The 26,294-nt window shown below is 37.1% G+C and overlaps 1 protein-coding gene across 5 annotated transcripts in view; it reads right to left on the bottom strand.

Moving 5' to 3' along the window:
• The window catches only part of STAG1 (stromal antigen 1), a 250,216-nt gene that overhangs the window by 130,231 nt on the left and 93,691 nt on the right, over positions 1-26,294 (bottom strand). For 4 of the 5 annotated variants that reach the window (XM_036431365.2, XM_036431364.2, XM_036431366.2 and 1 more), the window contains exons 4-5: positions 18,915-19,079; positions 5,870-5,966 (exon numbers count right to left, since the gene is read on the bottom strand). In XM_036431365.2, the coding sequence (XP_036287258.1) occupies positions 5,870-5,966; positions 18,915-19,079 (262 nt within the window). Of the gene's footprint in view, positions 1-5,869; positions 5,967-18,914; positions 19,080-26,294 lie in introns of those variants that run through there. The other variant, XM_036431367.2, reaches the window with a different exon arrangement.

Genomic DNA, 26,294 nt, shown 5'->3' with positions numbered 1-26,294 from the left:
GAAGGAGCACTGAAATAACTTTTTTTCTAATAACATTTTGTGAACCTACAAATGAATGAATTGTGAGTTCTGAAGTATAGGGTTCTAAGAGAAACCATTCATGAAGTGGGGGCTCAAAGGATTTCACCTCTAAGTTAAGGTTAAACCAACAGTAAATCTAACACCTTATACTTGGTGGACTACAAATAAAGGGGATTTTTTTTGGTCCCGTGTAGAGGAAGATAAGTGTACCTACCTAAGAAGTAATAATAAAAAATGGTGGTCCTACAAATACCTTAAGTTACTATAACCTGATCAAGAAAACTTTAAACTGTATTCAATTGCAAATGGTCCTAGATTAGTAGCATCACTGGGTACTTTTCAAGCAAATGCTAAATCACCTCTAGAAAAATGTACAGTTATTTCAGACTTCAAATAAATTTAAGAGAAAATATAGAACTTGGAATAAAAAGTAACTAAGTATATTAAAAAAAACAACAAAAAGGCCACAAACATAGACCCAGAAAGAATTATTAGAGATAGAGTATAAAAGAAATAAATCTACTGTATTAAAAAAGGAAAAGACAACATTGAATATTCACAAGGAACAATTCCATAGACTTCTTTAAGAACCAAGTGGCTATAATTCCTAGAAATGAAAATAGTAACTGCAACAGACTGACACAAGTGAAAAAAAGAATAGATGAACTAGAAGATAGCGAAAAATTATAAAGCAGCCCAGAAATTAAAAAGTACAGAAAGGTATATAGAAGACAGTTACTAAGGGAAAAGAGAAATGGTCTTAGGCGACCCTGCTAGCGGTTCTCAACCTGTGGGTTGCAACCCATGTGGGGGTCAAACGACCCTTCCACAGTGGTCGCCTAAGACCATCAAAAAACACAGATATTTACATAATGATCCATAACAGTAGTAAAATTACAGTTATGAAGTAGCAATGAAAATAATATTATGGTTGGGGTTCACCACAACATGAGGAATTGTATTAAAGGGTCACAGCATTAGAAAGGTTGAAAATCACTGAAATAAAGAGACTTTCAAAAAAAAGCATTGCCAGAGATCAAAAGGAACATTAACTAAACATAAAATATTTTAGTTATAAGATATGTTTGAATATTTGCATAAACCTAATGCATAGTAGAGTTTAGGGGTTAAGTGAGGACATGAATGAGATGGTAAGGGAGGGGAAAGGAGTTCAACGAGAAATCAAAAAGAAATATATAAATCTACAATCATGATGTGGAATTTTACTACAAAAGCAAACAACAAATGAGAAAAATATAAAATATTTAACATAATTATTGAACAATCATAACCTTTCTGCACCTAAAAAAGATAAGATAGTGACCATAGAACTGTCAACTAATTTCTCACAGAAACTTTGCAGGTTAGAACGGAGTGGCAAGAAATATTCAAAGTGATGAATAACAAGGACCTACAACCATAAGTAATCTACTCAGCAAAGTTATCATTTAGAATTGATAAAGAGCTTCATAGGCAAGAAAAAGCTAAAGGAGTTCATCACCAACAAACCAGTATTACATGAAATGTTGAAGGGTATCTTTAAGGAGAAGTTAAAAAATATAAATAATAAAATGGCTATAAATACATAGCTACCAACAATTGAATCTAAAAATCAAAAAAAAATGAACAAGGAATCTAATGAACAAAATAAAATGATGAATAAAATAGAACCAGATTCTGAACCTAGTAAATGAATTTGGCAAGGTAGCAGGATACAAATTAACACTTAGAAATCTATGGCTTTTTTATACACTAATAATGAACTCACAGAAAGAGAAGAGAAAAAATCCCATTTACCATTGCACCAAAAAAATTAAAATATTAAATAAGGATGTAAAAGACCTGTACTCGGAAAACAACAGGACATTGAAAAAAAAGAGATAGAGAAAGACATAAACAAATGGAGGAGCATGCAGATACTACCTAAAGCAATCTACAGATTCAATGCAATCCCCATTAAAATACCAATTGCATATTTCAAAGATTTAGAACAAAATCTCCAAAAATTCATCTAGAATTAAAATAAAGACCCCGAAAAGCCATAGCAATCCTGAGAAAGAAGAATAAAATCGGAGGCATCACAATACCAGATTATCAAGCTATATTACCAAGTCACGGTTCTCAACTGCCTGGTACTGGCACAAGAACAGACATATAGACCAATGGAACAGAACAGAGAACCCAGAAATCGACCCAAGCCATTATGATCAATTAATATATGACAAAGGAGGCAAAAACATACAATGGAGTTCAGACAGTATTTTCAATAAGTGGTACTGGGAAATTTGTCAGATACATGCAAAAAATGAAACTAGATCACCAACCTACACCATACACAAAAACAACTAAAAATGGCTAAAGGACTTAAATGTAAGAAGGGAAACCATAAAAATCCTACAAGACTCCATAGGCGGCAAAATAGCAGACATATGTCGTAGCAATATCTTTACAGACACAGCTCCTAGGGCAAAGGAGACTAAGGAGAAAATAAACAAATGGGACTACATCAAAATAAAAAGCTTCTGCACAGCAAAAGAAACCATCAACAAAACAAGAAAGCCCACTGCATGGGAGAACATATTTGCCAATGATATTTCCAATAAGGGTTTATTCTCCAAATTTAACAAAAGGAAGATAAACAATCCAATCAAAAAATGGATAAAGGATCTAAAGAGACATTTTTTGAAAGAGGACATACAAAAAGTCCAGACATATGAAAACATGCTCAAAGTCACTAATCATCCAAGAGATGCAAATCAAAACAATAAGATACCATCTCACACCTGTCAGAATGACTATCATCAAAAAATCAATAAATAAAAACTGCTCAGGAGGATGTGGAGAAAAAGGAACCCTCATGCACTGCTGGTGGGAATGCAGACTTGTGCAGCCACTGTGAAAGACAGTATGAAGTTTCCTCAAAAAGTTAAAAATGGAACTGCCATTTGACCCAGTCATCTCACTTCAAGAAACCAGAAACACCCATCAGAAAGGATATATGCACCCCTATGTTCATAGCAGCACAATTTACAATAGTTAAGATGTGGGTCAGCTTAAGTGACCATTAGCAGATGAGTAGATTAAAAACTGTGGTACTTCTACACAATGGGATACTAAGCCCCTATTAAAAAGAAAAATAAAAAAATAAAAAAAGTAACTTTTACCAATTGCAACAGCATGGATGAAACTGGAAGGCATTAGGCTAAGTGAAATAGCCAGTCAGAGAAAAATAAATATCATATGATCTCACTCATATATGGGATATAAAGATCAACATAATTTGATGAACAAGAATAGATCCAGAGATAAATGGTAGGGTGGGGGTAGGAAGGAGCAGTTAGAGAGGAACCAAAGGTCTTGTAGGCATGCATACACAGGCACTGAGGCAGTGGGGGCTTGTCTGGGGTAGTGGGAGGTCAATTGGAAGGAAAACACACACACACACACACACACACACACACACACACACACACACAGAACCAGAGGCATGGAAACATGAAACAGACTGACTAATCTCAAAGGGAAGGGGTGGTGGGGTGTGAAGAGGAGGAGGGAAGAGATTAGCCAAAGAACATGTGCATATATGTATTACCTATGGACACAAACAATAGGATGATAACCTGGGTGGAGCAGGAACTGGTGGAGGGAAATAATGGGGATAAGGGAATGGGGAACCATCTGTAATACTCTCAACAATAAAGATTAAAAAAAACGATTAAAAAAGGATAAAAAAGGACAAAAAGAAAAATCCAATAGAACACATATAGATTAAATTAGATAAAATATGTAAAGTCCATCACTCAGTGCTTGCCTTGCTCATTTTAAGGCTGTAAAATTAACACTCCCTTTCGATCACAGAGCCTAATCTCTTGCAACTCTTCACCCATTGCTATGATCTCGGATTTAGCCACAAACTCCATTTATGTCCTATAGTGTGCAGTGCTTTTTTGTCTTCAGGCATTTTTGTACAAGTTGTTAACTTGGCCTTTCTCCTCCCCATTAACGTTATTTTACTCAACCTCAGTCTCACCACAGTTTCTTCCTATTCAATGCACTTTCTTACAAATATCCCCCCATTCACAGAGAGCCCCAGCTGGATGCGAATCCCTCTTTGTTATTCCCAGAGTGTTCTATGGTTGGCATATAAATCCCAGATTAAGACAAACATGAATTTGGAATTTACAAACTGCATAATGTCCAAACACTTATGTAAGCCCTTTATTCTCATTTTCCTGATATACAAAATAAAGATCACATTTGCCTGATAAAATCAGGAACTAATATTAAATGAGGTAATGTACGTAAAGTGCACACAGCTCAGCACATATAAAGTCATTAGATAGTAACTACTGGTATATTTCCCTCATTGTTCTTTGTAATAAAGACTCCATTAAAAATTACAAATCCCCTGCCCTGGCCAGTGTGGCTCAGCTATTTGGAGTGTCATCCTATGCACCAGAGATTGTGTTCAATCCCAGGAGGCAACTGATGTTTCTCTCTCTCTTAAATCAGTAAAACATATTTTCATCAAGTGAGAATTTTAAAAAAATGTTTGCATCCCCTAATACTGACTGGAGGGGGGGGACGACAGGGATTCTTGGTAACAATTTTATGCTCCAGGAACAGTGCTTAGTACAAGGTAGGTGCTCTGTAAATATTTATTAAATTACTTATATCAATATGGTGAGCTATAACTTGAACAGAAATAAAAGAACCTTTAAGAAATCAATTTGATTAGTGATCTCAATAAACTATCACTGTTCTTTTTCTATTTGAAAGAAAATAATGATGATTTACCAAATGATTTCCCCCATGTAGAATTTAATCTATTAATATTTATCTATATTAAGAAAAATATCAGTTATCCATTAACATGATAATAATAAAACTTCACTTTAACAAACTGCCTACGAATTTCCAACCAACTATAAACTTAAAAAACCTGATTCTGGTACTTATATAATCTTAAACATAATTCTTTAAACGTCAAGTACCTCATTGATAAAATGAAGAGAAAAATACTGACAAGCAGCCGGGACCGGTTTGGCTCAATGGATAGAGCATCGGCTTGGGGACTGAAGGGCCCCGGGTTCGATTCCGGTCAAGGGCATGTACCTTGGTTGTGGGCATATCACCAGTAGGGGGTGTGCAGGAGGCAGCTGATCGATGACTCTCTCTCATTGATGTTTCAAACTCTCTCTCTCTCTCCCTTCCTCTCTGTACAAAAATCAATAAAATATATTAAAAAAAAAAAAATACTGACAAGCAAACAAAATAACCAATGATAGCAACTAGCACAAGTTCCTGATATGGAGCACAGGTAAAAATAATATCAGACAATATTAATTATAAAGCTCAACTCATAAAGTCCTGAAATGAATTTCAGATTTCCTTCAAAATTTCAAAATATGTTTTGCTATTGTTAATCCTCATCTGAGGATAATTTTCTGTTGATTTTAGAGAGAGTGGAAGGGAGAGAAAAGTCAGAAACACATCGATTGGTTGCGCCTGCATGAGGCTTGACCTGGCTGGGGCAGGGGAGGTGATTGTAACCAAGGTATGTGCCCTTGCCCAAAATCGAATCCAGGTCCTTTGGGTCCGAAGGCCAACTCTATCTACTGAGCTAAAACTGGCTAGGGCTAAAAATATTTAGAAATATGTTATTTCACAGGACCAAGCTAAACTAGAAATGAAACATCCTTAAAAATTTTAATAATAATCTTCTTTATCAGAAAAAAATTAGCACATAATTCTATGTTACATTATGTATAACTAATGGGAGATTAAATAAATTGACATTGCTGGACTGATAGGCTCAATGTACATCATTTATCCCAACATTCTGTACCTCGACATCCTGAACACTGGATAAAAAAGTTGATTAAATCCAGAAGTGCGATGTCCCTGTCTTGTTTATATGATTCAATCCAGTCATCCACCACGGACTGTTGAAAAGAAAATATAAAAATGAACACTTCAGAAAAAAATATTAGAGCAAATAATTTAAAAAAACACACACAAAAAAACCATTGTAGTTCTCTGTGTGTGTTTATTTAAATAAAGAAATAACTACTTACCTGAAATTATTTCTCTGTAGCCAAATAAAAGTAGAGATCCCTAATTTTTTTTAAAATACATTTTTACTGATTCAGAGAGGAAGGAAGAGGAAGAGAGAGAGATAAAAACATCAATGATAAGAATCATTGATTGGCTGCCTCCTGCGGGATTGAACCCGCAACAAGGCATATGCCCTTAGCGACTGAAATAGAACCCAGGACCCTTCCGTCCACAGGCCCATGCTCTATCCACTGAGTCAAACCAGCTAGGGTAAGATTCTCTCATTTTTAATAAAACAATTGAAAGTCACTGGTTTTCAAAGATTTGTTCAAAATCCCATGAATTCAACAGTAGGCAACTATAAATACTAACATTCAAAACACATTACAAAAATAACACAATAACTAATTTTACTTATACATAAATATAAATGTTTTTAGAATCAGAAAATCTAATCCACTACTACAATCACATAAAAAGAGTATACATCATATATAACAAATTGCATTTTTCTTCAGGAATGTAAGGATGGCTTAATTTTAGACAAATAAATAATTTAATTTATAAAAAATTAGTAAAATATTGGTAAAGACAATTTTCCTCTCCTGAAGTTGATTAAAACACACACACACACACAAAAGTATTTAGTCTGTACTAAACATACTTGAAAGATGAATAATTAAAAACATTAACATAGTTGACAAAGGATAAGTGTACAATTTTTAATATTGCAATATGTAAAAATCATGATAGCCTATTCATAACTAAAAATATCTAAGAATACATTTTTAAAAGGTATATATACTAATGAAGAAAATTATAAAAACTTACCTAAACACGTATCATACATTAAACCTGAATCTAAAAAAGGCTTAGAACTGTATCAATAAAGTTTCTCCAAGTTGTTAGGCAAATTTAATATGATTGCACTTAGCATATTAGTGGGTAAAAATTGGTTGGAGATTTTCTTGGGTAAGAGAAAATGTATAAAAATAAGTTTTAAATCAAACAAATTTTTCTGGTTTTGCACTAAGATATAAATTATATACAGTAAGATGCATAAATCTTGTTATACCTAGATTAATTTGGATAAATACTACATGTACCTACGTAACTGTAACAAAGATGAAAATATAAAACATTTCTAGAACCAAAACAGTTCTCAAGTTTCCTCCTAGTCAGTAACTATCCCCAGCTCATATGGTTTAATTATTTTCCCTTAACATTTGACATGTTTTTAAAATTCATATAAACAGTATCATCTTTTGTTTGATTTCTTTCAATCAAAGAGAGATTCAGCCATATTACTATGTTTATCACTAATTCTTTTTTTGCATTGCTGAGTAGTGTCCACTGTATTAATATACCACAATTTTAACAGTTTTATTGTTCATGGACATGAGTGTTGTTTACATTTTAGGCTATCACAAAATTGTTATGAATATAACTGTACACATCTTTTGATAGACATACATTTTTCTGTTGTATATATACCAAATAGCAGACTTGTTAATAGAGAAAATATGTACATTGAGGGTTGAAAGATAATGTCAAATAATTTTCCAAGACGGGTATATTAAATTGTACTTCCACCTACAATGTATAATATCTTAGCAAAGTATTATATGAGATTGGGTGTTTCATATCCTCACCAATACTAGTATTGTCAGTCCTTTTAATAAAGCCCATTCGGGTTGAAAACACACCTTGTTTAATTTATTACCTAGTCTACTGAGGAACAACCACACTCCCGTCTTCTATGTCAAAGAGAACTTTTTGTTAACTGCTGCTATACACAACACTGTTTCTTTGTCTCATCACATTAGTGTTCGGAAGGTACTATTTTAAAAGTAACCAGAAAATTAGAAAGAGTATTTTGGTTGTGGGAGAGGGTAAAAAGAAAAAGAATGGCATGGTGTCTGTTCAATATTCAGCTCTATTGAATAATGTGTCAAACCACATGGGCTACGGTAGTAAGTACTAAGAATGGAAAGAGTGAGCCAAGAGTATCTGAGACTCGGGACCCAAGGAGAAATGTTTTGTGACACAGGTAACAAAGAGTGGCACAAAAATAAGGAGAAAATCATTTCCCTACTTCTACACGAGGCCTAGCAATTATGAAGGCACAATGAAGATGGCCAAATTTTTTTTAGTTCCTAAAGTGATAATATCAATTTCTAATCTCATTGGTTATGTATGAAGAGCCCAAAACATGCTGAATAAAACTAGTGAGCAAGAGCTTACATTAGAAATACTAAATCTACACACAAATATATTGAGAACAAAATAGACTGGAAATACTATAGGACTAGAAATACGATATAAAAGAATAGAAATCAATCCATGTAAGCATAGAACTTAAGCTATGACAAAGGAATATTTTCAATTTTAGAGGAATAGGGGTGAATTAATAAATGATAACTGATGTAATTGATTATTCATTTGGAAGTAAACACCCTATACTTTAAAAAACCTATCAGAGGTGTGGAAGCAAAGGACTTTAAAGAACTTAAACTCCAGAGAGACTGACAGAAACTGGTGACTGTTAGAGGCACTGCCAACTATGGGCATAGGTGGATAGATGATTATATATAAGGGCCTTAACCAGGAGACAGGATAAAACAGAAAACTACATATGTCATATCAAAATCAACTTGCTAGGGATCTTAAAAAAAAAAGAGAGAGAGAGAGAAAATTTAAAACAGCCAATTTTAAAACAACCTACAGGGAACCAAAGGATTAAAAAAATGGCACACTTCTCATCAAAAACAATGAAAGCCAGGGGATAATTGAATGACATATTTAAAATACTGAAAGAAAAAAGAACTGCCCATCAGTAGGAGGAAAAACCAAGCTTCCCTGTTGCCTCACAAAGATCAAAGATTGGATAGCTATCTTAAAAAAAAAAAAAAAAAACAAAACATTCTGGGAGACTTCTAGAGTCCACTAAGGAAATTTTAACAACAGCAAAACTGAGAATAAGCACACAAGAAAAAGAGGAAGACATTGTTTTTAACCGGCATCATCCCCCAAACTGATATTGTTCAGCGCTAAGAAACTTCCCAGCAAGAAGAGTTCCTCTAAACAGAAAAGAGTGGGGTGCGTGACCAGCTTCTTAGCCTCATAGGATACAGCACACAGGTCCCACTTTGGTTCCACCCCACCCAGACCAGCAAAGCTCAAATGTGGGAAGCAGGCTAGGAACAGGAATAAAAGCAGAGGTTAATATTAGCAGACATACAGCAGGTGTGATCGCGGTTCAGAGACCAGCTCTGCAGACTAACTCAACAGATTTTGCCACTGATGAAGCCAAATGCCAGCAGGACCACTGAAGCCTTGTCTACTTTCCTCCTAGAGGTATTTGCACTCACAAATGCCAGCTACTGGAGTCCTTCCTGCTCCTTTCTCTTGCCACTGCAGGACAGCACCTTCAGCCATCCATGAACTCTATTACTGCAAGAGTAATAATCCAGCTTCCTCAGCCTGTCACCCAACACCCCACCATCATGGGAATCAAGAAAGCCAACTTGGGATTCTGAAGCTTCACCACTGCAAGATACCACCCTAGTGCCCATTCCCACCACCACCACTGTGCCAATGCTCAGGAGCAGCCCTCTGGCTTTGCACCACTAACCTGATACCCATCATTGGCCTTCACTGCAATGCAAATGCAGGGGGGTGAGGAGGTATGCAGACACCAATGAGTGCACTGACAGCCAAGGTACCCTGCCACTGTTAGTAGGCCCAAATCAGGCTCCCTTTTCTGTAACTAGCCAGCATCACCGTGCTTACCTATAACTACCCCCCACCAAGCTGTGTACCTGCACACCATAACCTATCATGAGTCTCCACCATAGTGTGCATGTCTGGGGAGAGAGACCTGGCAATCACAGAAGAGGATGCTGCTAGCCAGGGCCTCTATAGCTGCCAGTGAAACCAGTTAGTCCCAGTCTTTGCTACCTACACTGGCCCACATCACTACAAGTGCGTATGCAACTGACCTCTGCCACTATGTAAGTGTCTGCAGCTGACCACCACAGCTGAGTGTTTGCACACCACTGGCTCCAACCACCATCACTGACTGACTTCATCTCTAGCTACTGGATCTGAAGGTGCTGCCTAACACATCGACAACCCTTGCAGTAATTGCAGATTGTTGCTTACACTGCTTGCCAACAACCACACAGTCAATGCTGTGGACACAAGTGGCATGAGCCAATGAGACATCACGAACCCCTATTCTCTGCTAGACCCAGTGCTGCCACGTGCCCCTGAATTTAGAACTTACACCACTAAACTCAAGTCACAGCATAGTCCAGTGTGCCCTTAGCACAGGTGAAAGAATTCCCTTATTGGAAATCAGTCTATAGAGTCTGGAAAAGGTACTGCTTCTTCAAATGTGCAGACACAAAAGAAGGACATTGATTAGAAAAATGAGAGAGATATTTCTCCACCGAAAGAATATAGTACATCTCTAGTAATTAGGCCAAAGAGACAGATCCAGAAATTGCCTGAATAAGAACTCAAAACTGTTCTACAGATGGTCAGAGAGCTAGCTATAAAAGAACACAGATAAACAATTAAAATGATTTTAAAAAAAAACCATAAGAACAAATGAGAAGTTCAATAAGCAATAGAAAACACAAGAAAGAACTAAACAAATTCAAGAGGTGAAGAATATATGACTGTAATGAAGAATTCAATCGAGTTTCAACAGCAGACTTGGAACAAACTGAATGTAGAATCACTGCACTAGAAAACAGGTCAGCTGAAATTATCCAATCAGGAGCAAAAAGAAAAAAGAATCAAGAAAGCCTACAGAAATTATGAGATATCATCATAAAAAAGTAACATATACTTCACTAGAGTCCCAGGAGGACAGAGAAAAAGATATAGAAATCTTATTTAAAGAAATAATAGCAAAGAACTTCCCAAACATGAAGAAAGATTTGGACATCCAACATTATGCAGCAAATAAGTCACCTCAAATCTTCAATAAAAAACATACTTCTGCCCTGACTGGTTTGGCTCAGTTGATAGAGTGTCGGTCTGCGGATTAAAGGGTCCCAGGTTCAATTCTGGTCAAGGGGATGCACCTTGGTTGCGGGCACATACCCAGTAGGGAATGTGCAGGAGGCAGCTGATCGATGATTCTCTCTCATCGATGTTTCTAACTCTCTGTCTCCCTTCCTCTCTGTAAAAAAAACCAATAAAATATATTTTTTAAGAAAAACAAAAAATTTTTGTTTGCCCTTGCTGGTTTGACTCAGTGGATAGACCATTAGCCTGGGGAGTGAAGGGTTCCGGGTTTGATCCTGGGTTGTGGGCCTGATCCCCAGTTGGGGGCATGCAAGATGCAGCCAATCAATGATTCTCTCTAATCATTGATGTATCTATTGATATATATATCTCTCTCCCTTCCTCTGTAAAATCAATTAAAAACAAAAACAAAAAACAAAAAAAACCTCCCTCATTCTCTGGCCAGCGTTGTTCAGTGGTTAGAGTGCCGCCCCCATGCACTGAAAGGTCATAGGTTCAATTCCAGTCAAGGGCACAAACCTGCATTTGGGGCTAGTCCAGGAGGTAAGTAATAGATGTGTCTCTCACATTGGTGTATCTCTTTCTTTCTCTCTCCCTTCCCCCTCCTACTCTCAATAAAAATCAATGGAAAAAATATCCTTCTGTGAGGATTAACAAAACAAACAAACAAACAAACATTATTCTTCAAGATAAATAAGAACAAAACTCTCTGAACCTAAACTAAAGAGAGAATTTTAAAGCAAGAGAAAAAATAATTCTCTCCAAAGGAAACCCCAATAAGGCTATCAGCGTATTTCTCACCAGACCTTACAAGCCAAGAGAATGGGATGATATATAAGCATATAGTCTGATTCTGAACCCCTAATATAGTAAGTGATATGGTGCTCTGTTAACTACCTAATTCTAGTATAAATGTTGAATAAAAAAAATATTAAAAATACCTTCAATAGTTTGTTAATAGATACACAATATAAAAAATGACCCAGTGGGGGGTGAGCAGGAGGCAGATGATGTTTCTCTCTCATCGACGTTTCTGGCTCTCTCTTTCCCTTCCTCTTTGTAAAAAAAATCAATAAAATATATCTTTTTAAAAAATGACTGAAAGGCGGCAAAACCAGTTTGGCTCAGTGGATGTCGGCCCAGGTACTGAAAGGTCCCAGGTTCTATTTCGATCAAGGGCATGTACATTGGTTGTGGGCACATCCCCAGTAGAAGGTGTGCAGGAGGCAGCTGATCGATGTTTCTCTCTCATTGATGTTTCTAACCCTCTCTTCCTCTCTGCAAAAATCAATAATATATATATATTTTTAAATGACTGAAGGGAAAACTGAGGGGAGAGAATCAAAATGGCAGCATAGTTGCTGCCTCTAACAACCACATCAAAATTACAACTAAAAGGCAGAACAACTACCACCCAGAACCACGGGAAAGCTGGCTGAGTGGAAGTCCCACAATTAGAGAGGTGAAGAAAGCACATTGAGACTAGTAAGAGGTGCGGAGGCACAAAAACTGCTGGTACCTGGATGTGCTCCTCTTTTAATCAGGAGGGAGATACAAGCTCCCACTTGCTCTGAATTACAGTTCCAGGCGAGACTCTGGGGGACCCAGACACATACGGGGTGAAACTGGACTGTCTGACATCAGGACAGGAACACAAAGGCAGCTTTCTCTCAGAGGCACTTCAAAGCGATCAATGTTCCTGCACAGGGGCATGGGGCACAGAGACCCGGGACACTGAGACTTGGGGGCCTCTCCAGTGCAAGGGTGACTGGCAGCAATTGCTGTTTGCTCTGACCTACTGATTCCCAGAGACCCCACCCACCCAATTTACAACCTCACACAAGCTGTGTGCATATGAATGACCTGTCCTTTCTCCACCTAAAACCCTTCAAACTACAGCTGGGTCAGAGAGCCCAGAGCTTCCAAAAGAAGGCCCAATTCCTGGCAGCAGCAGCCTGCCTTCTTTCATGGCTGGCCCTGTCTGGGCACTTCCAAATCCCATACAGAGAGAAGGAATCTGCAGATGTCTCTGAAGCTCCTGCTGGGTGGCCCCAGACAGTGGCTGACCTTGCACCTCCTTGGAGATCCAAGAGCCAGTGTACCCAGTGGTCAAAGTGAGACCATACTGGATTACAACTCCTCACATCCATAAGAGACACACTCAAGGGGCAGACTCAGTGAGCACCAAAGCCCCACTGAAGCAAGTCATGCCCCGTAAGGGTGTCTCCTGCACAACAGATCCTCCAGTGTAGACACTGCCAATTGGCCTGGAGGTCAATTCCTCCCAGTGATACCAACAGCAATCAAGGGTTAACTACAACAAGACTGTGCATACAGTCCACAAAGGGGTGCACCAGGAGCGTCCACCTCAGGTGACTGGGGAGGCTGAGCCATTGGGCCCTATTGGACACCCTATCAACTCAAGGAGACTCAGCAGCTACCCAGTACATAGAAACAAACACAAGGAAGCAGCCAAAATGTGGAGACAAAGAATCAGAACACAAATGAAAGAAATGGATTAAAGCAAAATACTAAATACAGAGTTTAAAACCAAGGTTATAAGATTACTCAAGAATCTCCTAGAATCCTATGAGAAATTTAGTGAGACCCTCAAGGATATGAAAAATGACCAATCAGAAGTTAAGCATATACTGACTGAAATAAAAAATAATATACAGAGATTCAACAGCAGACTAGAGGATCCCAAGAATCAAGTCAAAGATTTGAAATACAAAGAAGCAAAAAATATCCAACCAGAAAAGCAAAAATAAGAGTCCAAAAATATGAAGACAGTGTAAGAAGCCTCTGGGACAACTTCAAGCATACCAACATCAGAATTATGGGGGTGCCAGAAGAAGAGAGAGAGCAAGATATTGAAAACCTATTTGAAGAAATAATGACAAAAAACTTCCCCCACCTGGTGAAAGAAATAGACTTACAAGTCCAGGAAGCACTCAGATCCCCAAACAAGAAGAATCCAAAGAGGACCACACCAAGACACATCATAATTAAAATGCCAAGGACAAAAGACAAAGAGAGAATCTTAAAAGCAGCAAGAGAAAAACAGTTACCTACAAGGGAGGGAGTAACCATATGACTGTCTCTTAAGGGGGTGGGCCTGGAATGGGAGCTATGAGAGGAAAAAGAGGAACATCTGTAATAATCTGAACAATAATGATTAAAAACAAATACACAAACAAAAATGATTGAAAAACATAAAAGGGAAGGGGAATAAAAGGGTTGTTTTTGTATGTAATCAAAATTGAATTGTTGTTAGCATAAAACATCATATGAGAACTACAGAGCAAAATTGTTTCTTGATTTGTTTTTTTTTTAAATTCAATTTCTAGTCCGCCATCTGGATGGAAGCCCAGAGTGCTCTAAGACAACGGTCCGTGGAATAGTCTATGAGGTCCAAAAGGTTGGTGACTGCTGCTCTAAGAGATAAACAGAAAAGACAAACAGAAGGGAATAAAAATATATCATTATGGAAGACCATCAATTTGCATAGGAGAGCAGTAAGAAACAAAGAGGAGGGGAAAGAACTTCAAAACAACCAGAAAACATCAAATAGACAGCCTGAGAAAGTCCTTGCCTATCAATAATTAATCTAAATGCACAGAATTCTCCAATCAAAAGCATAAAGTGGATGGATTAAAAAAAAAAACAAGACCCAAATAGATACCGGCAGACTTACTTCAGCTTCAAGAACACATACAGGCTCAAAGTGAAGAGATGTCAAAAAATATTCCATGAAAGTAGAAAGTAGAGATAGCTATACTTATAAATGACAAAATAGACTTTAAGCCAAAAACAGTCACAAGAGACAAAGATTATCCTATACTAGTATAATAAATGGCTAATATGCAAATCGACCAAACTGCAGAATGACCCGTTGCTATGACGTGCACTGAGCACCAGGAGGCAGATGCTCAACACAGGAGCTGTCCCCTGGTGGTCAGTGCGCTCCCACAAGGGGAGTACCGCTCAGCCAGAAGCCGGGCTCACTGCTGGCAAGTACAGTGGTGGTGGCAGGAGCCTCTCCAGGCTCCAAGGCAGCACTAAGGATGTCTGACTACTTGCTTAGGCCCGTTCCCCACGGGAAGCAGGCCTAAGCCAGTAGCTGGACATCCCCTGAGGGTTCCAGGACTGTGAGAGGGCACAGGCCAGGCTGAGGGACCCCTCTGAGTGCATGAATTTGTGCACTGGGCCTCTAGTCTGTACATAATGATCAGGGGGTGAAATGATCAAGAAGCTATAACAATCATAAATATATATGCACCAAACATCAGAGCACCTAAATATATTAAGCAAATACTAAAAGATGGGGTAAACAGAACTCAATAAAATATTAGGGAACTTCAATACTCCGCTTTCAAAAATAGATCGACCTCCTATATGATAAAGAAATAATATGTAAAATGATCTTCATGCCCTCACAAGATGGCTACCTACAACCAGGCTGGCAGGGAGTTAGTGAGGGATGACCAAACAACTGAATAAGAAGGCTACGTGGCCTGACCAGGCTGGCAGGGGCGTTAGTGAGGGATGACCAAATGACTGAACAACAGGCTGCAGGCAGGTGAGCGATTAGGAGCCAGTGGTCCAGGATTGTAAGGGGGATGTCTGTCTGCTGGTTTAGGCCAAATCCCTGTAATCGGGCCTAAACCGGCAATTGGACATCCCCCAAGGGGTCCCAGATTGGAGAGGGTGCAGGCTGGGCTGAGGGCACCCCTCCACTCCCATGCATGAATTTCATGCATCAGGCTCTAGTATAGCAATAAAATGAAGAAAATGTTAGGTTTGAACCATACATACTTCAGAGCAAATGGAACAGACAAATGCTGAGCATTCCATTCAACAGATGCAGAAGACACATAAAAAATTCTTCAGGACTAATCACATATTTTATAAAACAAGTTTTAGCAAATTTAAAGCTGAAATCATATTAGTATCTTTTCTGACCAGAATGGTAGTAACTACAAATCAGTAACACAGAAAATTGAAAAATTGCAAAATGTGGAGATTAAACAAAATGCTACTGAACAACCAATGAGTCAAAGAAGAAATAAAACGGGTAATTAAGAAATGCTTTGAAATTAACAAAAATGGAAGTACAACATATTAAAACCAATTAAATACTACAAAAGCATTTCTAAGAAGGCTACAGCAATAAATCCCTATATTAAGGAACAAAAAAGATCTCAAATAATCAACCTCATTATACACCTCAGAGCAACAGAAAAAGATTAACTAAGCCCAAACATAGCAGAAGGAAGGAAACAATAAAGATCAGAGGAGAAATAAATGGAAAAGATCAATGAAATTAAGAGTTGGATTTTGAAAAGAAACAAAATTACCCAACATTTAGCTAAACTTACTCAGAAAAAAAGAGGACTCAAATAAAATCAGAACTAAAAAGATATTATAAATTGATATCACAGAATACAAAGGATCATGAGAAGCTAGTATGAACAATTATATGCCAACAAACTAAACAACCTAGAAGAAATGGATGAATTCGTAGTAATACACAACTATGACTGAATCATGAAGAAATATAAAATATAGTTATATATATAGAAAATATTAACAGACTGCTATGAAGATTAAATCAGTAATTAAAAACCTCCCAAAATAGAAAATGGCAGAACCAGATGGTTTTACTGGTGAATACTACCAAATATTGAAAGAAGAATCCATGCCAATCCTTCTCAAACCAATCTCTTCCAAAAAGTAACAGAGGAGGAAACCCTCTTAAATTCATTTTATAAGGCCAGCATTATGCACATAACAAAGTCAGATGATACTGAATGGAAAGTACAGATGTAAAAATTCTCAGCAAAATATTAGCAAGCCAAATTCAACAGCACATTAAGAGAAGCACTCACCATGACCAAATAGGATTTGTTCCTGGGATGCAAAACTGTTTCAACATATGTAAATCAATAAACGTGATATACCACATTAACACAAGGAAACATAAAAATCATATGACTTTCTCAGTAGTTGCAAAAAAACTTTTTTTTTTTTTTTTACAAATGCAACACGATAAACAGAATACAGAATATATCCAACTTCAATAAAAACCATATATAACAAACCCACAGCCAACATTATACTCAGTTATATACTAGTAAGGTTGAAAGCTTTTTCTCTAAGATCGAGGACAAGAGTAGGGTTAACACTTTCACCACTTCTGTTCAACAGATTACTGGAAATTCTAGCCACAGCACTCAGGTAAGGGGGGAAAAAGTCATCCTAACAGGAAAGGAAGAAGTACAATAATCTCTGTGTACAGATGATATAATCTTATATATAGGAAATCTAAAAAACTAATCAGATTTAATAAAGTTGCAGGATATAAAAATCCAACATACAGAAAACAGTTGTTATCTATATTAAATTCAATTGTGTTTCTATACTGAATAAAATTCAATAAATTAACATTTAATAATAATAAAAAATCTGAAAATAAAATGGACAGAGATGCCCAACTCATGTAACTCAATAGTTGAAGCCTTCACCCATGAATCAGGAAATCTTGGTTTGGTTCCCCCATCAGGGCACATGCCTGAGTTTTGGGTTATATCCCCAGTAGGGGGTGTGCAGGAGGCAGCCAATTGATGATTCTCTCTCATCATAGATTTTCTATTTTTCTCCCTCTTCCTTCCTTTCTTTAAAAATCTATAAAAACATATTTTTTACAAAAGGGCAGAGAAATGGAATAGACAGGTTCTGTAGAAGACATACAAATGACCAAGAAGTACATGAAAAGATGAGCAACATCATCAATCACCAAGAAGATAAAAATCAAACCCATAATGAGACATCACTGACACCTGTTAGAATGACTATCATCCAAAAGAAGAGAAATAATAAGTATTGGTGAGGGTGTGAAGAAAAGGGAGCTCTGCTAAACTGTTGGTGGGAATGCCAACTGTTAAAGCCTCCATGGAAAACAGTATGGAGGCTCCTCAAAATATTTTGTAAATATAACATAATTTAGAAGGGAAATTTATTTTGTGTATTTCAACATCACTTGAATTGTAGTCAGAGAACAAAGTCAAGTATTCTTTAATAAAATATTTCAAGATTTTCTTTTTATTCTCAATATTCTGCAGTTACCCGGCACTATTAATAGCTATGTCATTATTTTCATTTATCTTGTTCATAGCAGCACAATTTACAATAGCTAACTAAGGTCTGGAAATAGCCCAAGTGCCCATCAGTAGATGAATGGATAAGAAAGCTGTGGTACATTTATACTATGGATAATATTCAGCAGTTAAAATAAAAAAAGAGTCTCTTACCCTTTGAGACAGCATGTAGGGACCTGGAGAGTATCATGCTAAGCGAAATGAGTCAGTCAGAAAAAGACAAGTATCACATGATTGCACTCATATGTGTAATCTAAGTAACAAAATAAACTGATGAACAGAGTGGATCCAGAGACACAAAAGCATGGAGCAGAGTGTGGAATCTCAGAGGGAAGGCAGAGAAGAGTGGATGGATGGGAGATAATCAACCAAAGACCTGTGTGCATATATGCAGAACCATTGGACACAGACAACAGGGTGCTGAAGGCCTGGGGCAGGGAGCGGGGGCAGGCTGGAGGGGGAAAATGGGAATATGTAATACTTTCAACAATTAAGAATTTTATAGAAAATTAGAATTATAAATTTAAAAAAAGAGTATATAAAATGTCAATCTATATACTAACAGGTTCCACATAAATTATTGACTATTACTTTATATTGACTATTATAAATAAAATAAAAATACTTAAAATTTACCTGCATTGCACTTTTCCCCAGTTTCACCACTTCAAATAACGTGACAGGCTCCCCTTCACCATTCTGTTGAGGGTGCCCATTAGCTCTTCCACGGCCTGTTCCTCTAATACCAGCTTCAATTCTACTCTTCTCTCCTGGAGATTTTCGAGGTTTCTTATTTGTAGACTGAATAAAAAAATGAAGAAGAAAAAATAAATAAATGCAGGCATACTTTGCTTTAGGCAGCATGATCTCAAATTATGTGTGTAATCCTGTGAAAGGTAGTTAGCACTATCTTTACTAAAGGCAAGAAACATAATCTAACCAAAGGAAGATTTACAATTTGTTTTCAGTGACAAAAATGCGCCAACAGCAAAGCATAAGTTAATTTATATCAGGCATGAAAATAAAGTTAAAGAAAAAAGATTTAGTATTTTGTACAACAATAATGTCAAGGTTGAACATTTTAATCATATCCCCCTCTTGACATATTTTCTTTGTACCCTAAATACTCTCCTTCTTCAGAAACTTTGCTCAATAAAACTACTTGGAAATACTGTATATTTGACTTCTACTTAAGTGCACAAGTATTTCCTAGCCAGTCATACAATAACGATACATTTGAACATATTTGGAACCACTCTAGATACTGGAAATATGGAAATAAGCAAAGTAAATATTCCTGCCTTGCTGGAGTTTACATTCTTCAATTAACATCCATCTCATGCCCCAAGTTTTTAAATTTTTAAAACTGATTTGAGAGAGAGGAAAATCAAAGAGTGGGGGAGGGGAAAAGAGGAAGAGACAGGAAAAGATGGAAACATTGATCTGTTGCCCCTTCCATCCATGCATTCATTATCTGGTTGATTCCTGTGTGCTATGACAGGTGATCAAACCTGCAGCCTTGGCATTTCATTGATTCTTTTAAAAATATATATATACATACATATAATACATACATACATATATACATACATATAATACATACATATATATATATATATTATTAATTTTTTACAGAGAGAAAGAGAGAGGAATAGAGAGTTAGAAACATTGATAAGAGAGAAACACTGATCAGCTGCCTCCTGCACACTCCCTACTGGGTATGTGCCTGCAACCAAGGTACATGCCCTTGACCAGAATTGAATCTGGGACCCTTGAGTCCACAGGCCAATGCTCTATAAACTGAGCCAAACTGGTCAGGGCATCATTGATTCCTCTATGTGCTCTGCATCTTGGAGGACAATCAAACCAACGGAGCTACCTGGCTAGGGCTCATCCACCAGTTAAAAAAATCAACACTAACTATTGATACCACCTTACCTATGTCTCACCTTTAGAGTGAAGGGTAATTTAATAGAATTTCTTCCAGTTGCTGTTATTATTCGCATAAATTTAATTTATATATTAACTCATCATGGTTACTGCTTTGCCAAACTCACTCATAAAATTAATGTTAATTGTAATAAATATTTCTTGAAACTCTCAACAAGCCTCATATCTTCCTTTCATTTCAGATACTTTATCCCTCCCTATATTTCTTACCTGTTTAGTGTTACCTTAGGTCTCTCTTGAGCAAACAAGTCAAACTTGCAGCCCACAATGAATATTTTTGTAGCCCAGCGAACATAACAGTATGTTAGAAACATTTTAATAAAAATTTCATAACTAAATTTTTATAATATATTGTTATACGTAATTATTAGTAACAACGTTGGCTAATGACTGATTACCATAATAGTGTTGCATTCATTTCCCTTATGTGCCTTACGCACAAGTGCACCATTTCTCTCTAATAGAGGCAGCAAATATTTTAGCAGCCGATTGCCACATCATTAGTCTTGGACTGACTTGTTTGGTATATGCAACACATATATTTCGCTTTCAAAGAACAAGAAAAATAGGTTTATTTGCGTTACGCTTATTAATTTGTTAATGTTCAAGAAAAATTTAATTTTTATTAAAATGTTATTTTGTTAATGATTACTCATTTATTTCAGCCCTTTGTATTCAGCATGTCTGTTTCGAAATAAACCTATGTTTCTATGAAAATTGAAGCTTAGTTTTTTTTTGTGGCCCACATAAGCTAAAACTGTTTAGTTGGCCCATGTTAGCCTTTGAGTTTGACAGGCTTACTCTTGAGCATCTGTTCTTCTCAATATTTATATTCTCTTTTGAGCAATTTATTGTCATAATGGGCCTGTTCAGTTATTAATTTACTAGAGGCCCAGTGCGTGGATTTGTGCACATTGAAAGGAAATTATTTAGAAGGTGGCTAGTGGGACAGAACTGGGCGAGATGGGCTGGACATACACTGGAGCCAACATTCCACAGTCCCACCCAGGCTGGCCACACCTGGGGCAGTGCCAGGGCTTGAAGGGCATCTGGGGAGTAAGCAGGGTCACTCTGGCAGGTGAGGTCCTTGGCCTGGCCTAAAGTGTAAGAAGCCTCTGGGACAACTTCAAGCATACCAACATTAGAATTATGGGGGTGCCAGAAAAGAGAGAGAGCAAGATACTGAAAACCTATTTGAAGAAATAATGACTGAAAACTTCCCCCACCTGGTGAAAGAAATAGACTTAGAAGTCCAGAAAGTGCACAGAACCCCAAACAAAAGGAATCCAAAGAGGACCACACCAAGACACATCATGCTTAAATTGCTAAGAGCAAAAGACAGAGACAGAATATTAAAAGCAGCAAGAGAAAAACAGTTAGTTACCTACAAGGGAGCACCCATTCAATTGTCAGCTGATTTCTCAAAAGAAACTATGCAGGCCAGACACGAGTGACAAGAAATATTCAAAGAGATGAATAGCAAGAACCTACAACCAAGATTACTTTATCCAGCCAAGTTACCATTCAGAATTAAAGGTCAGCTAAAGCACTTCATGGATAAGAAAAAGCTAAAGGAGTTCATCACCACCAAACCAATGTTATATGAAATGCTGAAAGATATTCTTTAAGAAGAGGAAGAAAAAGTAAAGATAAAAATTATGAACAACAAATACATATCTATCAACAAGTGAATCTAAAAATCAAGTGAATTAAAAACCTGATGAACAGAATAGGCTGGTGAATATAATAGAATCGGAAAGGGAGGAGACTGATAATTCTCACGGAGGAAAGAGGATGGGGGTTCACGAAAAGACTAGTCAAAAATCGTATACCTATGTATGAGAACAGTGGGGCGGAGGTAAGGGTAGAGGGTGAGGTGGGAACCAGGTGGAGGGGAACTATGGAGGGGGGGGCAAAAGGAGGGACAATTGTAATAATCTGAACAATAAAGATTTATTAAATTTAAAAAAAGAAATGCTAAATATAATTTAAGAAAACAAAATAAAGCTAACATGAAAAAGAAGAGAGCATACAAGTCCAACTGATAAATGTATTTCTAAAAGTGACCATGAAATTTAAGCTACAAAAATCATTTTATAAAAATATTTGTTTCTTAGAAAAATAAAAATAAAAATAAAAATTGGCCTAGAATAGGCCAATTCAGAAAAGAAACACAAATGATCAATATTTCAGAACATAATGATGAAATTTTACACCACTTAGAAATTAGTCAAGATTTAACACTATTAACCAAAGGTATGATAAGCAATGCCACATCCTTTGTTGTTTGAAAGGCAAACCAACAAGACACATTAAAAGCTTTCAAACATATGGCATACCTTTTACTACACAACCTACTTTTAGAAATGTAAGATAAAAAATATCAATGGCTCTTAAAAAAATGTATTTGCAAGCTAGTGTATGCCAGCACAGCTTAGATTAGTAAAGAAATTTTAATATGAGTGATGAATAGGGGATTAATTTGATACAGAATACTATATACTTACTAAAAATATGTAAAATATTTAAATATCATAAAATTCACAGTATTCTAAATATAAGATCCAAATAATTTGTAATATCCACATTTTATAAATTCACCTGCTAATCTATCCTCCTTCTGATACTCATTGTTAATATTTTATTGTGCACTCTCCATTTCCTTTCTAAATGTATGAATATAAAGGCATGAAAATAAATATTTAAGAAAATACAACAAATCTAAGATGAAAACGAAGAAGGCATACTTTTACTTATTTACCTCTCTTATTGAGTTTAGACAAATAAAATCTTTACTAATAAAAGGGTAATATGGAAATTGGTCACACTGCCCCACAGTAACGACTGAACAGCAGGCTATGTGGGGTGACCAGGGCAGCACATATGACAGTTAGTGGCTACCATGCTGGCAGAGGGGGGCATTGAGGATTGACCAGGCCAGTGTGTGTGTGTGGGAGAGGGGTTAGGGGCAATCAGGTTGGCAGGGGACGGGGGGCAGAGGCGGTTAGGGGTGATCAGGCAGGCAGGCAGGTGAGCAGTTAGGAGCCAGTCGTCCCGATTGTGAGAGGGATCCCGAAATGGAGAGGGTACAGCCTGGGCTAAGGAACACCCCACCTCTGTGCAAGAATTTTGTGCACCAGGCCTCTAGTAGTTAAATAATGTTAAGAATAGAAATGCTAGTTCTCACTTAAATAGAAAAAGAGTAAAATATCCTTAATAAAATATTAAACCTGGTACTAAAGATAGGTTAAGCTATAGAACTAGTGATTTATATGACAACTATAAATGAAATCCTGTATTGAACCCTGAACATTTTTTTTTTCCTTTTTCCTTAGGGCATTATCTGAATAAATGGCAAAATCTGAATGAAGTGTATAGATATGGTTAGTATTACATAAAATTTTTTTCCTGGTTTTCAAAATTGTTCTACAACTGTGTATAAAAATGTCCTTGATTTCAGGGAAATTCATACTAAAGCATTAGGAGTAAAGTGGCATCATGTCTGCAACTTATTCTCAAACAGTTAAAAAAATAAATAAGCATATAATATATATATTTATATATGATGCTACTATACATAATATATATGTATAAGTGTTTGTATACATAGAGAGAAAATAGAAAACAAATCTAGTAAAATGCTAACAGTTGGACAATCTGCATTCTTGTAACTCTTCTGTGTCTGATATTATTTCAAAATAAAAAGAATTTAAAAAAAAAAAAGAGTGGTGATTTAACAAAATTAAACACCATCCATTCAATAAGCATGTACTGAAAAGTCAGACAGAGCTTAAAAAAAAAAAGATACAGCTTAACTTCTAAAGGGAGAGGGACAGTAAATAAAATGTATGGCAATAGTGCTCTAAAGAAAGGAGAACACACACACACACACACACACGGAAGGGAATTGTAAATCCCCTTGAGTAGGAGTGAGGATTTGCTATTTTAAATCTTTAGGGGATGAAACAGAGGGTCCTAAAACAAGGAGCAGGACTGAAAAGATTGAGCAAAAGCATATGATGGTGGGTTAGTCTAGTTTTATAGAAAAAAAATAATTTATGTTTCTTTTCAAATCAATTGGATAGGATTTGCTGATAGACTGGATACAGGCTGAGAAAGACAGAGTCAAAGATGACTATAAGATTTATAGCCTGAGCAGCCAGAGAGATGAAGTTGCCATATGGAAGAGAGGTGGGCTGGGGAATTTTGTTTTTAAAACATCTTTGGCTTATTAAATATTTAAATGAAGATATTCACCAAACATTTGGTTATGTGTCTGGAGTCCAGACCGGAGACATAAATCTAAGTGACATAAGCTTAGATGTGTTAAGTTATGAGATTGGATGTGATCATCAAAATAATGTGTGCAGACAGAGAAAATGATGTCCATTATTTGTTAATGCAATCATAGTTAGTATAAACATGATACTATATATAGTGTTTACTAAGAAATCAGTAATTACTTGGGTAAAGAGTTATAACAAATATGAATTAGGGGTCCCTGATTGGAGAGGGTGAAGGCTGGGCTAAGGGACCACTTTCCCCCCCAACCCCAGTGCAAAAATTTCATGCACCAGGCCACTAGTTTCATAAAGTAACATAAAAATTACCATCTCAGTGCCAAGTCCAGAGTACAAACTCAGAAAGTGTTGTCTGTTTCCAAGATAAAGACCTAGGCCTGGGTCAGGTGGAAGTGTAGGTATATAGCCATGTGAGTTAACAAGTATGAAAATATGGACTGAAGTCTAACTAACACAAGTCTCTAGAATGTTACTATCTTACCTGGTCAACATTTTTTTCAATTTTTATAAACATGAGATGAATATGTACTATTTACCTACTAAAAATTCAATTAAGAAATCATGTAGGTGAGTTCATTCTCCTACCTTCAAGCAAGTTTATTTTATTTATTTATTTATTTTTAATATTTTTATTGATTTTTTTCACAGAGAAGAAGGGAGAGGGATAGATATAGTTAGAAACATCGATGAGAGAGAATCATCGACCAGCTGCCTCCTGCACACCCCTTACTGGGGATGTGCCCGCAACAAATGCACATGCCCTTGACCGGAATCGAACCTGGGACCCTTCAGTTCGCAGACCGACGCTCTATCCACTGAGCCAAACCGGTTTCGGCTCTCCTACCTTCAAGCAAATTTAGTTTAATTTCCAATTTTGCTTGTATATCCATGAGTCCCAGAAAAAGCAATGTAATTTGCCTAGTTTCAGAAAAAAATCATACAAAGGGGAGCTAGAATTGTCTCCAGCTTCTCAGTACAAGAATCTTTCACTTTTCTCAAAACCTTTTTTTAAAAACTGTTGTACCACGAAATACTTCTACAAAATTAAGACGAATTATGAAGAGTGATTACAATGCATATCTTTTCCTCCATATTTTTTCCCTTTAAATAAAAGTGGAGGATAAAAGTAAGTATAGAGAAAAATGGTAGGAGTCATCTTGGAAAAGTAAAGGGTATGAAGTTTCACTGAAGTTAATTAAAAACTGTGGCAAACAAGTTAATACTGATGAAACAGCAAACACAAAAAAATACTAAGTCACTACAAAGAAGATATTTATCTATATATATATAAAAAACCAGCGACCAGAACACTGGGACAACCAAAATAATTGGTCACTATGACGCCCAGTGCGGCCAGCAAACTGGCCAGTCAGTCTAGGGCTGGGGTTGGCAGGCCAACCTCCTGCGGCTCCTCCGCACAGCCAGCCCCACCTTGATCAGCCTCTCCCACCCCTATTGAAGGTGGGGTGGCTGGCAAACCTCCAGCAGCCCCTCCACCAAGCCACTCTGCCCAAGATGGGCCCCCACCAGCCCAATCAGTCCGCAGCCCCTCCACTTCACCAACCTCACACCTGATTACCCCCACCTACCCCAATAGGAGGTGGGGTTGGCCAGTCAACCTCCTGTAGCCCCTCTCCCACCCAGCCCCACCCTGATGGGCCCTTATCACCCCCAATCGGCCAATAGCCCTTCCCCCAGCCATCTCCACCCCCTATTAACCCCCCTTCATTCTGATTAGGGGCAGGGGCAGCCAGCCAACCACCCA

Source organism: Pipistrellus kuhlii, unplaced genomic scaffold (assembly GCF_014108245.1).
Source record: "Pipistrellus kuhlii isolate mPipKuh1 unplaced genomic scaffold, mPipKuh1.p scaffold_m20_p_11, whole genome shotgun sequence".
NCBI lineage: Eukaryota > Metazoa > Chordata > Mammalia > Chiroptera > Vespertilionidae > Pipistrellus > Pipistrellus kuhlii.
This window is presented reverse-complemented; position numbering and strand designations above follow the sequence as displayed.